At 43.0% G+C, this 17,148-nt stretch overlaps 1 protein-coding gene across 2 annotated transcripts in view; it reads right to left on the reverse strand.

Moving 5' to 3' along the window:
- Positions 1 to 347: 347 nt before the first annotated feature.
- plpp3 (phospholipid phosphatase 3) overlaps positions 348 to 17,148 on the reverse strand; it is a 30,776-nt gene continuing 13,975 nt past the window's right edge. The window contains exons 2-7 of one of the 2 annotated variants that reach the window (XM_062424120.1): positions 15,718 to 15,875; positions 13,013 to 13,105; positions 12,712 to 12,899; positions 12,541 to 12,598; positions 7,964 to 8,140; positions 348 to 2,647 (exon numbers count right to left, since the gene is read on the reverse strand). In XM_062424120.1, the coding sequence (XP_062280104.1) occupies positions 2,519 to 2,647; positions 7,964 to 8,140; positions 12,541 to 12,598; positions 12,712 to 12,899; positions 13,013 to 13,105; positions 15,718 to 15,875 (803 nt within the window). In that variant the 3' untranslated portion in view covers positions 348 to 2,518. Of the gene's footprint in view, positions 2,648 to 7,963; positions 8,141 to 12,540; positions 12,599 to 12,711; positions 12,900 to 13,012; positions 13,106 to 15,717; positions 15,876 to 16,311; positions 16,467 to 17,148 lie in introns of both variants that reach the window. The other variant, XM_062424121.1, reaches the window with a different exon arrangement.

Here is a 17,148-nt window from a genome sequence, read left to right on the forward strand (position 1 = left end):
CTCATATTATCTGAACTGTTGTATGCAAAGGAGGACTGTCTCTTTTTCATTGAAATAAGGGATATTTTCATGGTCTGTGGAGTTATTAGGAACAATTAACTTCAACAAATAACTCCATAAATGTACATTTAAACAGAGTAATGTTTGGAGATAGATTTGAAAAATATGAACCTATCCTTTAAGTCATGTCTTATGCAGTCTTTATATTTGATTATGTGTGAGGATACTGAGAGAATCACTACTGGAATAATTATATAAAACAGGAATCCATCCAGCCATACAAAATAACATCCTCACAACCTGTAGTCAAAGTAAAAGATTTACAATCAAGACAAACCAAAGGTGTGTTCATAATGAGCTTTTTATTTAAAAGCACATGTATTAGAGCTAGGTACATTTAGCAGAAAAAAACAGCATTGCTACTATTTCTTTTGTACAAAAAACAAGACAATACAAAAATACTAATATTGAATTTTTGAATACAATTGTGTGTATTTTTTCAATGCATATTACAAACTTAACTATTACAATCTACAATAGTTTAGTTATCTAGATACAAAAATCTGTCAATTGATGCTTTTTAAGCAGCATTATGTAAAGAACACAGGTCTGTAATCATAGTGGATATATCTAAACATGTTAAGAAACAATATCTTACAGAGTTAATTTTAGTGATCTATACATTATTTATATATTTATAAAAAGAGTGAAAACGGCTTTGTGAAGTGATAGGACGGACTATACGATGAGAAAGATGTGCAACATGGCGGAGTGTGTTGTTGGAGGAGGATATCTGAGTAGGCTGTAAATAAAAAGGGCTTCTGTATCTGGTACTGTACAACTGTTAGTGATTATACAAGACAGGCTATAAACATACAAGGTTAAAGATGCATCTTAGCAGAGAATAAAAATATTAGATCCACAGTTTTTATAACGTTCACCTGCTCTCCTGCTCCTTGACACAGTGGCACACACACATACACACACACACACACACACACACACACACACTTGGCACAGCTGACAGTGTGTGCGTGAGAGGGTTTATTTGAAACACATATAGTTTATCAGGAGGGGTTTTTTTTCACAGGGCACAGCGCTCATACATATGTACATACATATTCACAAATACAAGATGTACATGTACATGCACAAGCGTACCCACGCAAGCACAAGAGTTACAGGACACACACACACACACACACACACACACACACACACACACACACACACACACACACACACACACACACACACACACACACACACACACACACAGACTGGTACAAACATCCATTGCCAATGAGTGATTGGGCGGGTGGGAGCCCCTCCCTGCCAGCGGAAAGAGCCCAAATCATCCCAAAATAATGTGCCAGCTTAGCTGTAAATCATCACCCTCTTTCCACGGTGACAGACCGCACCCCTTCCTTCCTGTTAAGGAAGCCAAACAGATGGCCCCAGCACCATGAAGTAGCATGGCACAGCCACAACTCTTGTACAGGTGCTGGGAGGCTGTGAGATCTGCCTCCCTCCTTCCACAGAAAATATCCCCCCTTTACTACATCTAACCCCCAAAAAATGCAACATCCCGAGTTAAGGCCGCACTGACAGTCCACTGCAAAAAGCTTGATGTGCTGATCTGAGACAGAAGTGAGATTGGAGGGCCCCATTTCTCAGCGGAGTACTGCGAATCAGTCAAAAATGTTTGCAAGACAGCCAAGAGACTTCTCTGAAACCTGTTGTAAAGGTCCAGTAAAATCAGTATATGATCCTTCCAAGGTTATTGTTATTAAAGCCATGCAATAACATGCTAGCTCTTCTCTGAGTAAATATTTCTGTCTTGTGAATGTCAGCACCATCAAGTTTTCTTTCAGTTAGACACATCAGGCAGCAAGTGGTGATAATGGACAATGGACTTAAAAACAGTGCTATAAGTTATATTTTTCTATACTGTTAATATTTCTATGCTGCTAGTTATTGCAGTAATATCCTTCCTGTAGCTAAGGAAGTTGTTGTTCTGTGGCGTTCCAAGGCCACAGAGAGTTCAGAGAGGAAGCATCACTGGTAATTCTTCTCTTCCTAGGCAGGGGGGGGGGGGGGTTGTCTTTTTTGTCTCTTTTCTTCATTTGTTTTTCACAAGTGTTTTCCCTTTATGTGGTTACACTTCCTTCAAACTTCCACACCCCTCAGCTCTGCCTGTCAAGTCATCAATATTCTTAATTCATCTTTCTTTTAGCTTCCAATTCTTTTCTGTTTGTGCTCAAAACAATGGGCTCAAATGTTGATTAGTAGTTGACATAATAGTAAATAATAAGTCTGGATAGTGAGAGTGGACTCTGCTGTGCAAATCTCAAATCTGACACCCTAGTCCACAAAGCGCGTCGCTGGGCGTTGCAAAAGGGAGGAGGATGCCATTTGAGGAGCAGCTACAGTCTCTCGTCGCTACATTCTACTGTCCGATGGGAGGTGAGCAGCGCTGTGATCGGCTCCTCAGTCACAGGAAGAGTTGTGGCCTCTCTCACACCATGTTGTGGTGATTGTTCCTCTCAATGATGTCGGAAGAAGGGAGCAGTTCCTTCTTGATTGGGGAGGGCGGGGGCGTGGCTGGCTTCACCCTGGGCTTGAACAGGTCTGACACGTAGAACACCTGGTGGACACACAGATGGGAGCGAGGTGAGGAAACAGAAGGAGAATGGCAAAGAGAAGAGATGCGAAGAACAAGGACAAAATGATCCCTAACTTAAGATGTGATCTGTTTGCTCAACCACATTTGGAGATGGTTATTTGGACATGCGTGTGTCCAGTTTAATGATTGGTTTAAATGCAAATTAACACACACTAGAGGACGGCCAAGTTACCGTTGTAATTTCCATAGAGCATATCAACACTGAGTTGATTTGCATATGCCAGACAACATCAGTGCGGTTTTATTTAAAGTCTGTTCTCAAGGCAAACATGACAAATAACCTCCACATTTCTCCTCTTCAGCTACATGGCAGAGCTCAAACATGTTTTGCAGCAGTCACACTTTCCTTAAAGAGAAAATAAATCTCATTACGAGGGTGAAATCTGATCAAAAATTGTTTCTCAAGACACATTTTTAGATTTAGTTTTATACCAGCTGTGAACTGCATGACTCGGCTAGATCTAAAAACAGTCTGGATAAAAAAGGCAAGTCGGAACACGGCTAATGCGATTACACATTATCCAAATGTCTGTGCAGGAGCTGTGAGCCAGCAAAAAGTGTAAAAGTGAGGGTTGCATTACATCACCGTGCCATGCTGAGAAACTCCCTCATCGTTAATCACCTCTCTTCAACGCGCTTTGTGCAATCCCAGACCAGCAACACTGACTAATTTGGCTGAAGGAAGTGATCGTGGTATAGCTCATCGTAAAATCATATTCAATGGACTTTTCCTAATGCTGTTTTAGATTATGCCATCGCTGGCAGTGGTGGAGGTGAATTCCCTTTTTTTATCAACTCAGAGAGCTTGGGGTCAGCCCTCCTGGCACTGGTGGCAAATGACGGAGGAGAAAAAAATAATGGCAGAAAAGAAATCTCTTCCTGAGATCTTGATGACATCATATGTCAAACAGGAAAGTAGGCAGGGGTGGACAGGAAGTAGGACTATGGAAACTACTGTCCACTGTAAGAGTGGATTACTGTTTCCACTTACAAGGGGCTGGGGTCACTGATGACCAACAGTGGCTTCAGCTGTGGACAAACACACACAAATACACACATGTAATTGGCAGCCACAGCAGCTTTTCCTTCCTCCCTGCCAGTCGAGGGCGAGCAAAAAGCCTATGCCAAAAAGATGAAGAGGGAGGGTGGATGGTGGAGGGGAGAGGCTGCCTTTTTTCACTGTGGAAGAGAGCCTGCTGTGTACCAGGCCAGTTTCTCAGGGAAGAAACAATGTGGATAACTTTTAGTGCAGAAACTACACTAAGAATCTTATAAGGGAAAAGGCATACGGGGATGTCCTCATCACTCACATACAGTCATTGATCTATTTATATAACAAAGACCGTCTCATTCAGAGTGGTGGATTAAACACAAAGACATTCTCTTCTATTATAGTTTGACATTTACGACCATAAAATGACCGTCACAGGTGACCTTTGACTGACAGATGGCATCATTCATAGATAGATACCTCCGCAACACACAGCTGCTTTCATGCTTTTAAAAGACTTCTTTGTGTATACAGCAATTAGTTTGTGCAGTGAGCTCAGTGCACCATTATACGGTATATTATATATGACATGATGAGGGGAGTGGAGAAAGATATGATGTGGAGTCATATCTCTGGGAATCACCCGAGCCGTCATGGGAAACATTGCAGCCTCTTTTCCCATCAGCATACTTTGTGTCCAATCGCAGCTGGCCTGGCTACCACGTCACCCAGTCTCCAACCCATCACCCCTGAACCTGCCATGGTGGAAAACTTATCGCAACCTCACCACTTCCTGAACATGTGATACACACACACGCGCACATTACACACAGGCACACACACACAGCCTGCAGGCCTATTGTGATGAGTGATGCAGATTCAGCAATTAAGCTCCTTAATACAGTTACACAGAAAAGAAAAAAAAGCAACAATGGAACATTTAAAGGCGTGTATATGTGTGTGTGTGTGCATTTATGCCTTTAATTGTGTGTTCATGGTCGTTATTTAAATGTCATGCAATACACATAAAGATACTGAGTCATACAGGAAGTGAATACGCTAACTTGCAGGAACTGGTCATGTCTAAAAAAAACACCATGTTACTCATTAGACCCCCCTTTGCGTGTGTGAGAATAAAACTGTGAATTTTTTGGCACGCACATGAAACCCACTATGACTACATTTTCAGCCTAACCACACAATACATCTGTAAATGCACCAATGTAGGTCGTTTGCTACTTTCAATAATTACACACACAATATATATCTGAAAATATGTCTGAGGCTTTTTAATAGTTACTTCTTCTGGTGACAGTTTCTAAGCGTCACAGTGTCTGAGTGGTTATCATATGTATAAAAAGATAACGCTAACTGTGGGCATGGTTCATATACTGTAACTCCTTATTTAGACACTCAAGTTGTGTCTGTGCAGTGATAAACGTTGGCTTCCTGCTTCTCCACAAGTTCATTGACCACAGACACTGCCTCAGTATTTGAGACCCTGGTTATGTGCAAAATGCCCTTGTATGTTTAAGTCAGAACGACGGAGAGACAGAATCGCCTGACCCATCTCCTCACCACTGTGACAATGAACTGCGAAAAACAAATAAACGCTGTCCTAGCTTTCTCTCTGACAGCTGCTTCCTGCTGGATTTGGTCCTTTTGACATTCATTACCACACATGTTGAAAAGTAGGTCACTTTGTCTGATAGGAAGTGTCAGGTAGGACAGACAGACATTTTCCTGTTGTGGTTCATTGTTCCTCATGATTCTCTGGATAACAGCCCTGCAGACACACTCTGGAGTGTTTGACTCAAAACAGATATTCATCTACTTATTCTTCAAAAAACGTACATACATCTAACTCAGACAGCATCTATCATCAAACGTGTGGACAGACGTTTTAAAGCAGCATCTTACTTACAACAAAGCCATCAAAGTCCCAGTCTGACATGTCACTACATATGAATGCGTCCATACTTGCCCTGGTTTTGTATTGTTCATTTACTGGCAATCAATGGGAGTGGACTGGGATTAAAGAGGTAACTGTAGCCTTGGAAAACCTGGAATAGCAGACACAATAAAGTCATGGAATGACACACAGCCTGGAATGTATTTGGAAAGGAAGACACTTTTCCACAAGGCCGTACAACTCCTCATGGGATATTTAGAACAATTGTTCACAATAACACACTTGGGACTGATGCTTTTTTTTGTTTGTTAAATCTGAATTTTTATCTGCAACAGGTGTACTGTCTGTTTTTGGCAACCACACATATTCTCCTAGCATTAAGGATTAAAGGACCACATTACCCAGACTGCCATAGGGCTCTTGGATATCAGCTGATTCTGTTTCATGAAAACATCTCATGGGACAGATTGCCAAAAGACAAAATTCCCAAATAACAAAACTGCTGCTAACAATCAGTAAGATATGTTCATGTTGTAACAGTTTGTTCTCAGTTACACACCAAGACAAATCAAAGTCACACATTTATACCACAATCAGACACATTTAAAAGACTGTTTTAGTACTCGGAACGCCTCAGCGTGGTTAAAAATATATGTTCTGACATGATTTCTGTGTGTGAACTCCTGTTTTTTTTCTTACCTTTCAAACTTCAAAAGGTTTGACTGAATCTTCACACTTTATACCTTCTGAAAAAACTTTGATTTAGTACTTTCTGCTTTAAACTTTGGCTGTTCTGATGCACACAGGCTTCATACTTCTCTGCCCTGCCTAAACTCATCTCCTGTCAGGTACTTTCTGCTCCACTGCTTATTGAGAGGCTGAAACAGCCGAACTAAAGTACTCACAGATGTGTGTTTCTACTAAGACTGGGGCAAATCAGAAGGGGCGTCAAGGATTGTAAAACTAACCTCACCGCCCTGATCAGCAGGGGTTTGTGTTATATGTATGTGTGTGTCAGTGTGTATATACTGTGTGTGTGTTGTGTATACATGTGGATGTGAATAGTGTGTTTGTGTGTTTGCGTTAAGCTGTCTCTCCACATGCGGGAGGGTTGTGGAATAGCTGAGTCGGATTAAACTCACACTCCTCCCGAGCCAAGATGCAGACAAGGCTCCTCTCTGCTGTCACTTCCCTCCCTTCACTCTTCTTGCCAGATCTACCCATTCAGGGGTCAAGCTCATAAGTTGAGCATATTTCTAAAGACATTCATTTTCCTCTGTTGTCAAAGCTGATGTTGTCCAGGAGCTACGCCCAACCGGAGGAGCGCTGATTTTGCCAGAGTATTACAAGCTATTGTTACTCGCTGATTTCTGCTCCTCCAACAATCCTGGCATTCAAGGACCCTGCTGCGCTCTGTGTGTGCATGTGTGTGTGTGTGTGTGTGTCTGCGTGCGTGCGTCTGTGCCTTTGTCTGTATGTGTGTGTGAGCGAATGAGTGTGCACATATGTGCATTTTAGCTGTGCCAAGGTCTGCCTAGGCGCCACTACTAAGGTCTTGCTGAATTTTATGAATCTAATGCTTTCCACATTCATGATTTGGACCGTGCAGAAAGGTAAGGTGTGTGTGTGTGTGTGTTTGTGTGTTTCCATACTTTTCCCAGAAGGTAGCAGAGTTTAGCTGTGGGCCTGCTGCGCTGATAGAACCAGAGCCGCCAAATAAAAAAACCCAAATAATTAACAGCTTCATTCCTATTTCAAAGGCTAATCCCCCTGCCCCCTTTCTTTTATACACTCCTTCGATTTTCCTCTCTACAGAAATTCAATTTTCCTTTGCTCCATCTAACTCAGTATAATGATGACGGTTTAAAAAAAAAAAAATCATCTGGCAACGGCTGTGACAATATGTCACAAAAGAAAAGAGAGAGAGAGAGAGAGAGAGAGAGAGAGAGAGAGAGAGAGAGAGAGAGAGAGAGAGAGAGAGAGAGAGAGAGAGAGAGAGAGAGAGAGAGAGAGAGAGAGAGAGAGAGAGAGAGAGAGAGAGAGAGAGAGAGAGAGAGAGAGACTCTTGAACTAGGGTCTGGCTCCAAGCAATGTGTTATTCATTAAAGAAAATCAGATTCTGCTCACTTCCCTGCCCGCACTACTCGCTTTTTTTATTCTTATAAAAGCAGAGGGGAACAGAAGTGAGACCGACTATGAAAGCTACAGTATGCGGAGGCAAACTTTTTGTGAAGGTTGATCCATTTGTAGGATTATAGAAAAGGTCTAAATTACAGAGAGCTTTGATGGTCTCCCTGTGTGTTATTAGTATATCTCATATTTTCATATGAGTGTGCGTGCTATTGTGTGTTTTGAGTGTGATGTGTGTACTCACTATGCAGTAGGCCACCAGGGCTCCCTGCACAAAGCCTGCCAGGACATCAGTAGGGTGGTGCTTGTGGTCGGAGACACGTGATAGGCCGGTGTAAAAGGCCATCATCAACAGTGTGAACTGGAGCAACGGGCGGAGGAGACGAGCGCCACGCCATGTAAACCTGGACTGGAGATAGAACTGGGAAGACAGAGAGAGAAAGCAAGGAGAGGGGAGAACATACAAAAAAATGTTATTTCTTTTATACAAGACTGAACATTTTTGATTTAAAAATGAGTGTTTATGATGTAAAACATGTAAAACATGTAATCCATGTTATTGAAGACAGTATCAAAGCCAGTCTCACCACACTCTGTTGCCAATAATGACCTGAACCCTCAAACACACCTGCCTGGAAAACTTCATAACAGTCATTATGTTCAGCATATGCTGTATTGCCCTTTTAACCCTGCACCTGCAGTGTGTGTGTGTGTGTGTGTGTGTATTATTACTGTCTGAGAGGTCTAGACTGAATCAAAGTGGGCAGGCTTGCCAGACCCGTAGAGAAACACATACTCTCTTCCCTAACACACACACACACACACACACTCAACTGCCTGCGATCCGGACATGACTGATTCATGGTTCTACATCCCAGCTGTAAAAACAACAAGACCACAGAGAGCCACTGGAATACACACATTTATATATGTGCATACCCTGCCATACACATTTCAACACTTGTTGGGATGAACTCTCTACCCTCTATTAAGAGTAAATAAAAGACAAAACGGATGCACCCCCACATCCACTTGCAGTCAAATCCCACTTTCTGGGTCATGATAAAGACTGAACCAAAACAGGAACAACGAAGCTCAAGGCCACAATCGGTCAGTCACTCACACAAGTCCAAATACATGCATAGGCTCTCTCTCTTTACCCACATATACCCACATTTGTGAGGTCAGCCCAGGTTTCTCAGACATCCTGTGTTTCTACAGCACTCGTAGACCTTTACTTCCTGTCTCTCACACCCAGAGACAGAGGGCCTGGGAGGGCCAGCCTCAGCCAAGGTCTACCCAGCCCAAAGCTCCAGACTTGTGTCTTATAATCTGCTAGGCTACAGACAACCGCAACGCCTCCCACCAACCCTCGTCCACTACGAACCCCGTAGGTGTGGACATAAAGCTCCCTTGCACTTCCTCTACGACACTTTATCATTGTTCTTCTCTTTAAGGAAGTGGAGGAAGGGATCCCTCCCATCCCTTCCAGTCTTGTTCTCTCCTCCCTGGCAGGGATGTTTAGACTTCAGGCTTCCTCCGCAGTGGTTCTCAGGTAGCGGGCGTGGACTACTAATAAGTACCTTTGTCTGACGTCCTGCAGCCATAAATGCAACATCCGACAATCCCCTCACACATCACAAGCTATGATGAAGGATGTCTGAGTAAAAAATTAGCACTTAGCCAAAACTAAGTTACAGTGACCTGCCAATCAAATTAGCCCTATCAGACTGATGTGAGTAAACCCAAATATCCAAACCAGCCCTGATTTAACAGAAGCATGTAGACACAAAGTCATGATAAGCAATAAAGATGGTTAATGACCCTCTAAAGTGCATCGCCTCCTCTTTAAATCCAACAAACACTTACAAACAGAGATTCAGGCATTTGCCTTTCTGACCCTCCTCCTCCTCCCAGAAATGTGCTGTGTGTCACAAATAGTCTGATCTGAGGAAAACAACAATAAAACACAACAACAAAAGGAGTCCCAGCAGATTCCCATGACGGAGGGAGACAAGAGCGACACAAAGTCTGGTGGTTTCTAAAGGAATCCAGCTCATTCCAGTAAGATCTTCTCTCTCTGTCTCTTTCTCACTCTGACTCAAAGTCGGTGTTAAATTAAAGAAAACACTCACGAACACAACAAAGTGAGAAAGAATGAGAACGAGGGTTGTTCTTTTACACGCCAACCCCCTTTCTTTCCCCTCCTCTGGTTCACACCATGCTGTGAGACAAGGGCATAGCCGTGATTAAAACCAGTTATATCACAAACAAACATGTTGTTCTTTACAACTATCTGCCGCAGTGATAGCAGGTTGTGTAGGATGAATAACCCTCAGGAGATGTTTTGTGCACAGTAGACAAAACACAAGATAGCCAAGTAGGAGGCACACACATGCGCTTGCTCTCTGTGGCTGCGGTATGTAGCTGTACAGCATGCGGTGGAGTACGTGCCAGTATTTTTGTGTGCCATCTCTGAATATGCTGGTAAGTCTAAGCTCAAACCACATCAGTTGAGGCACAGCACTCAGACACGCTCTGCAGGAAATGAAGTACTTCAAATCAAAGAGTGCCAATTAGCAGATGACTGGGGGCTGTGGGAGGGAGGACGAGGTGACAGCCACACGACTGAAATGTCACTTTCACACTGGCAAGCAACAAAGGGGAACTGTCGGTGTAACACATTCGGTACAGAAATAAATAGTTGGTGAGTTTATAACTTAAGCGACAGAATATAAAGTTGAATGACTTATTTGTTTGTCAAGAAAAATGGCAAACATTAAATGGTTATAGCTTCTCAAATATTAGGATTTGTTGCATTTCTCTTTTATATCCCCTAAAAATGTCACAGAAGAGACCACTCTCATCAGGCTAGAAATGTTTCATTATAGGATAAACGTGATCAGTCACAACCACCTTGTATTGATTTGTAGGGATTCTTCCCCCTAAGGGGGCAAGCGGACCCAAGCCATGCCAGCAACATGCCCCCCACAGCATAACACAGTCAGTAGATCTCTTCACTGTAGGGGTCAAACATTCATATCTGTCCTGTTCTCTTGGTGTACACCACACATGCCTTTGCCCATTTGTTGAGAATATGGTAACAGATGACTCATCTGACCATATCACTTTTTTCTACATGACTGTAGACCAGTGTTTATGTTTTTTGCACCACAGAACTCAACAATGTGCATTCATCTTTGTAATGAGGGGTTTGTGCACTGCAACCCTACTATAATATCCATCTCTATGTAATTGTCTACAGACTGTTCTTGCTTACAGTCTGATCATGCATTGACATTCTCAGTCAACTGAGAAAAAGTTGCTCTTCTGTTTTTCCTTACATATCACACTAATGGTCATAACCCAATGTACCAATGTCTTTCGCATAGATTGCACGTAGATATCAAGCAGATATCACTTCAGTCACTGTTCCTATTGAAACAGCAGCCAGCTGAGCAGTCTTTGTGACTGAAGCTCCTATCATCGTGCCCCAACAATCAACCCTCTTTCAAAGTCACTTAGATCTTTTCCTCTTTCCATCTTGCTACAAAATCAGAATCAACTGGGGCTGCTCAGCATTATTATACATGCCACAGAGAATGATTGAATATAAACTGCTTAATCATTCCATGCATCCTGTGTGGAAACATCTTTATTCATGACCCTGAAAACTGAATTTCTCTGACAAGGTCCATTGAGTAGAAATGTCTAATCTAAAATTCCATAAATTCTACAAGACTACTTATTTAAAGATACTTCAAGTGAGTGGGAGATTCTGTGAATGAAAACATTTTCAGCTGGCAAAAACAAAAGATGCCGCAGATTCTTATTTCCACTAGGAATGCTACCACTTGTGGGCTTTGTGTCAGGCTGGTTTTGTATTCCAAAACATCAACTACAAACTGTTCCTACTCTCTTCCGCTCATTCCGCTCTCCTCTCTCTTTCTGTTTCACTGTTTGCACCAGCCTCCTCTGGCTATGGTCCTGTGCTTGCCGCAGCTGGAACACTGGTCTCTGACTAGCTTGCAGCTCTGTGGTCTGGATGCAGCACATCTCCTTTCCCTCTATGCTTTTTCCCTGCTTTTTATTCACTGTATCCCTCTTCCTTGCTCAGACCAGAGTGCAGCTGTAGGTTCACCCAGAGGCTGGGAAATACCCACAGCAAGCTCTCACTGCATGACAATACAAAACAGCACACTAGACCTTCAACTATCAGCCCAGCGTGAGAACCAAGACCACCTTGAAACCAAGCTCAGGCTAGCCTGACCCAAAACATTTACTTGCTTCTCTTCTCTTCCCCTGACTCTTAGTGTAACATGCAGAGTGATGTAGAACCTTGTGGTGTGTAAATAGAGGAAGGGAGGAGGAGATGAATGGGGAAGCTAAGAGCTGACAATTGTCTGTGTGCGTAATTAGACTGTTTGAAGCATGAAATGCCTCAAGGGTGCAAAGTCCCACCAGACACCCACAACAGGTGGAGAGATGGAGAGAAATGGGAGAGGACAGGAAGTGCACACGCAGCTGCTCTAACAAAAACAGGTGGAGTGTCCATGCATCTCTTCGAGGCCTTAAAAAGGAGAATAAAACACTTCATAAACTGGGTGCGGGGGTAGAAGAGAGGAAGAGGAGGAGAAGCTGACAACAACAATGTTTTGTTTTTTCCTCAGGCGGCAAATCCCCAATTTAGAGCCCAACCTTTCTCCCATAACTTCCTCTACAATCTGTAAACCATTGTTTCTGTGGTTTGTAGCGTGCATGTGCTCGCATGAATTTGAGTGTGTTGTGCTTTGTGCGCAAAAGAGTTTAATAGATACTTACAGCAAGGTAGAGCATGGCATACATTGAAAAAGAGGCGTGTCCTGAGAAGAAGGATTTCCTATGGAGAGAAAGATTATCCTCAGTCAGTTTCTCTTTTTAAAAATATATATTTTTTAAAAATACAACGTGTATATTTGTAATGTATTGAGCATATATTGTGTATATACAAACCTGGCCTCTTGTACTTCACTGTCTTTGCCAGTGCAGGTGTATTCGGTGATGTATCCCGAGGAACAGTTGATAGTGGAAAAATCAGGTTTACACACATCTAAGAAGTGAGGTCTCATACGACCCACCGACACCTTGGCAATGTCTGTGAATGACTGGCTAATGGCACAGCCAAAGATGAACACACCCACCTGCAGAATCACACACATGAATGATTAGACTAGATTAGATTAGACTATATTATGAGAATAACAATATAAAGTATACGTTTTATAATAATATAACAATCCAAATAATGACTGACCTGTTTGTACAGGGCTGAAACGTAGGGATTCCCAACAAAGGACTTGGTTCCCACGTGTAGCTGATGAATCCTGTAGCATTCTCCAATCACAATCTGAAAAAAGATATAATAATATAACACTGAAAATAACACTGAACACATGTATGTGCAAAATTCTAGCCATGCTGAATTCATGAGTCATACAGTAGGTTTAGATGCAGATAACCATGCAGTAATGTTTGAGTGTGTATCATGCAGGAAATCTAATTTAATTCCAGGCTGAAGTTGGAGCAGATTGAAGCTGGAGCAGATGGGGGAGAGAGGATGTGTGAAGAACAGACAGGAAAGGCAAAATGAGTGAGATTTACACAAAGACAAACATATAGAATGAGCATGGCCTGCCTTTCCCTCAGGCAGTTTTTATGTGATGTGGGATTATTAAGGAGAGGTGATGCTCTGATCAATGGCGATGGGGTCTTCAATGTGGGATATGAAGACAGCGATAATGACACAGTGGAATGGAAAAAAGAAAAGATGAAAACAAATAATATATATAATGTTGATATCTTAATCATGGATGACCTGACTTTGCTATAATATGGACTAATAGGAGGGTAATGGTCTGCCTGAATGCTTAGCTGGAGTGGTCTAACCCTGACTCCTCTGGTATTCCAGCCAGATGGTTTCAAGTAGCGTTGGGCCCCATCTACAGTGAGGGGGCTTTAGCCGAGTCAATCCTCGAGGCACGGCGATGTCAATCATATATGTGCCACCTGGGGCATCTGATTGACGGACCGGCTACTTTCCACCGCTAACCACATCTCCCTTTCCTTCCTCTTTCCACACAAGGCCTCACTCTTCATTCTATACCTTCTCACCCAATCTCTCAGAAAAATATTTACCTGTCTATCTCAGTGCTGTGAATGTGAACAGCATTAAGAATCTAAATGTGTACACATCTACTGGCACAGTGTTTCCCGGACATCCTAGTTAAAGCACATACGTACACCCGTATGTTTGTACTTTTTCTTATGTAGATGAGTATGCAATTTATGTATTTGTTGTTGTTTATTGTTGTTTTTTGTTGTAAATTTATTTGTCAAATCTCCCACTGGGACAATAATGGTTATCTTATCTTTGTACTATTTGTGTATGATCATGTATTATGTGTGTCTATTGTTAGGCTTCATAAATACACTTATCCTGCATGATGGGTGGTCAGCTGGCAGGCTCACAGCCAGAACAAATAAACATGGTGGTGTATTATTGTGTGAGTGTTTGTGCGCTATTGTCAATGAGTTGCTCTGATGAAAGCTGGAGATAAGAACCACAGGGGGCTGATACAGACCCGAGACATTTATTTGAGTTGTCCACATTTGCATTCAAACCTCTTCTCTATCACCTCATCTTGTTTTTTTCGTATGTGTCTGGTTGTCTGAGTGCAGACAGACACAGCGGGCATTTCTGATCAGAGCAGATGCCTGATTGGTTTATTTGGATCGTCAATGTGTATGCTTATAGGACTCTATTTCGCTATTGCTCACTCTGTTTCTCATAGTGGATACATGGCCTGTCAGACATGGATACGTCTGACCAGCAGGACTGTTGGGATTTCCTTTGCAGTGGAGATAAACAACGGGCCCAACTGGAATTTGCTACCAGTGCATGTATATGTGTGCTTATACGGTATGTTTGGAGGGTGTGTGTGTGCGCCTGCATGAGTGAGTGTGCGCGTTAAAGGAATGGTGTCGGCATGGCAGTAGACGCCACTAATGGAACACAGCTGTGTGAGACACGCCAGCTTTGCCCACACGTGAACATGTAAGGGGACTAACTAACCCAAGCACAGCCTCCTGGTTCCAATAAGCAGAAGAGCTGAGCTGGTACAGTGAGTGTGTATATATGTGTGGGTGTGTGCCCACCACACTGATGGTGAGGAGATGGAGGTGAAGCGACGTCTCAGTCTGGGAACTTATGAGGGGGCTGTGCCACAGAGTCTGGGGGCTGTAAAGATCATCTAGCCTAACCACGTGGCTCTAATTGACATACACATACCCCACCAAATGTCATTATGACATGTTTCCACTAACCCTGACCCCCACTCTGCTGGCAATACACTAGAGCCATTCCCTCAGTGGAGCAGGAGTCTAATCATGGAAAGAAGACTTCATGCTGTCGTTAACTGGTGAACCTCCTCAGGCTATCAGTAAAGCATGGGAGAGAGCACTGACATATTCACCCCGACTAATGTGCAGGGCACTGGGGGCATGGAGCCAGGGTGCAGGGATACCAGTGGGAGGCTTGAGAATGAACCAGGAGCTCATAAAATCTCTTTGGTCTTTGGCATGCATGCGTCAGCACACACACACAAACACACACTTCTGAATGTCACTTGGGGGGGCATTTTAAGTAATAAAAAAACATGAATGACTCAAAGTTGATACGGGAGAATAAAGTATGATGAAGAAAACATTATAGAATGGAAGGGGGAAGACATATAAAGCACATTTAGAGAAAAAGACTGGAGTATTTTAGAAAATACTGCATGATAAGAAATCACTCAAACTTTTTGATTAAGGGATATCTGATACTAATTTTCAAGTTAGAGTCTATGTTAGTAAGGCTATGTTGGACTTAGATTAGATATTTAAGAGTTGAAAAAAAAAGAAGTTACTTTAAATTTGAGTAAAAGCAGAAAACAGAGGGACGTGTGGAGGTCGACTTACAGAGATGATGGCAATAAGAATGCCAACACCACAAAGCATGGCATCGCTAATGGTGTCTCCGGCTTTTTGGGGGTAGCGGATGGACTCGTCCGAACAGTAAAACCCGCGCTGGTACGGCTTTATGGTGCTAGTCTCAATGATCAGGAAAGGCAGGCTAGCTACAAAAGACACAAAGAGAGAGCGGAGCAGGGAGAGAGAGAAAGACAGGAAGAGGGAGAGAAGAGAGAAAGCATAAAAGCACCAGGTCAGTGACACAGACATAAACAGGAGAGAACGGGGGGGGGGGGGGGGGGGGGGCACAAGGAGCACACTAGCACCAGGGGATCATGGGATCTGGCAGAAATGGGTGGCTTAAGGATGTCATGTATTGGCAATGTAGCAAAGGAGTGACAGATTTCCAAAATAGGATGCGACTGACACCATAAATTACAAACTATGACTCAAGATTAACATTATATAAACTTTTCCTAACTTTACTAGATCTCATGTAGCGCCGTCACTCCTTCACAGTCACCATAATGAACCTCCAGCCCTCCCTGTTTCTGCCCTCAGTGTTCCCCAAGGCAGAGTGCTCATTGTGGGCGGGGGACTTACGGACACCGCAGGCAGTGTCAACCCAACAGAAGTGAGCACCGAGGAGGAGACAGTGCTCTTCTTGTAGGGGTAGTTCAAGCTGGAGTCACTGCAGTAGAGACCCCTCTGGTATGGACGAACAGAGGCTCGGTGGAGAACCAGGCTGGGCAGCATAGCTACACACACACATACACACACACACGCACAGATGGATGGATGGATAAACCCAAGCGCACACACATACATAAGTTCACTCACAGGCACACCTTCTACTTCGAATCATAAACTGTATTACATACTCCACTTACCTGTAACCTGAAGAAGAAAAAAAACATTAAGAGAACACATTAACCTCCACAGGTGTGCTTTAGCTCATGCTAACAAGCTGTTTACCCAGCAAGCCCTCTCCTGCTGCTCCTGTTGACACAGACTATGACACCCAACTATAGAGGACTGAGGTTTATCCTTTAGTATCAGGGGATCCCCCCCCTCTCCTGACAGAGCAAATACATGCTGCCATTCAGGGCTGGGGGTCCATTATTGGAGACAAAAGTAACACAGGGACTATGTCATTACAATGTGAGGAGTTTAGTGATATTGATCGCAGAGAAAGAAGGTGCAAATCCAGGTAGAGAGACACTGAAATGTCATATTTGATGTAAACTGTTCTCAATATTAAGGATCTTTGTTGAATTGCCTCAAAAACAAATGGACAAACAGGCCAAGTGCTACAAGCTTGGTTGGTCAAGCTTACAAAACCACATTCTGTCCTGACAAAGGGAAAATAAACACATATCTACAAATCAAAGGAATACAAACACAGGCGTGCAAACTCTGGCTGGAACTTTCGGAGTTTCC

The sequence above is a fragment of the Scomber scombrus genome, chromosome 8 (genome assembly GCF_963691925.1).
Source record: "Scomber scombrus chromosome 8, fScoSco1.1, whole genome shotgun sequence".
Classification (NCBI taxonomy): Eukaryota; Metazoa; Chordata; class Actinopteri; order Scombriformes; family Scombridae; genus Scomber; species Scomber scombrus.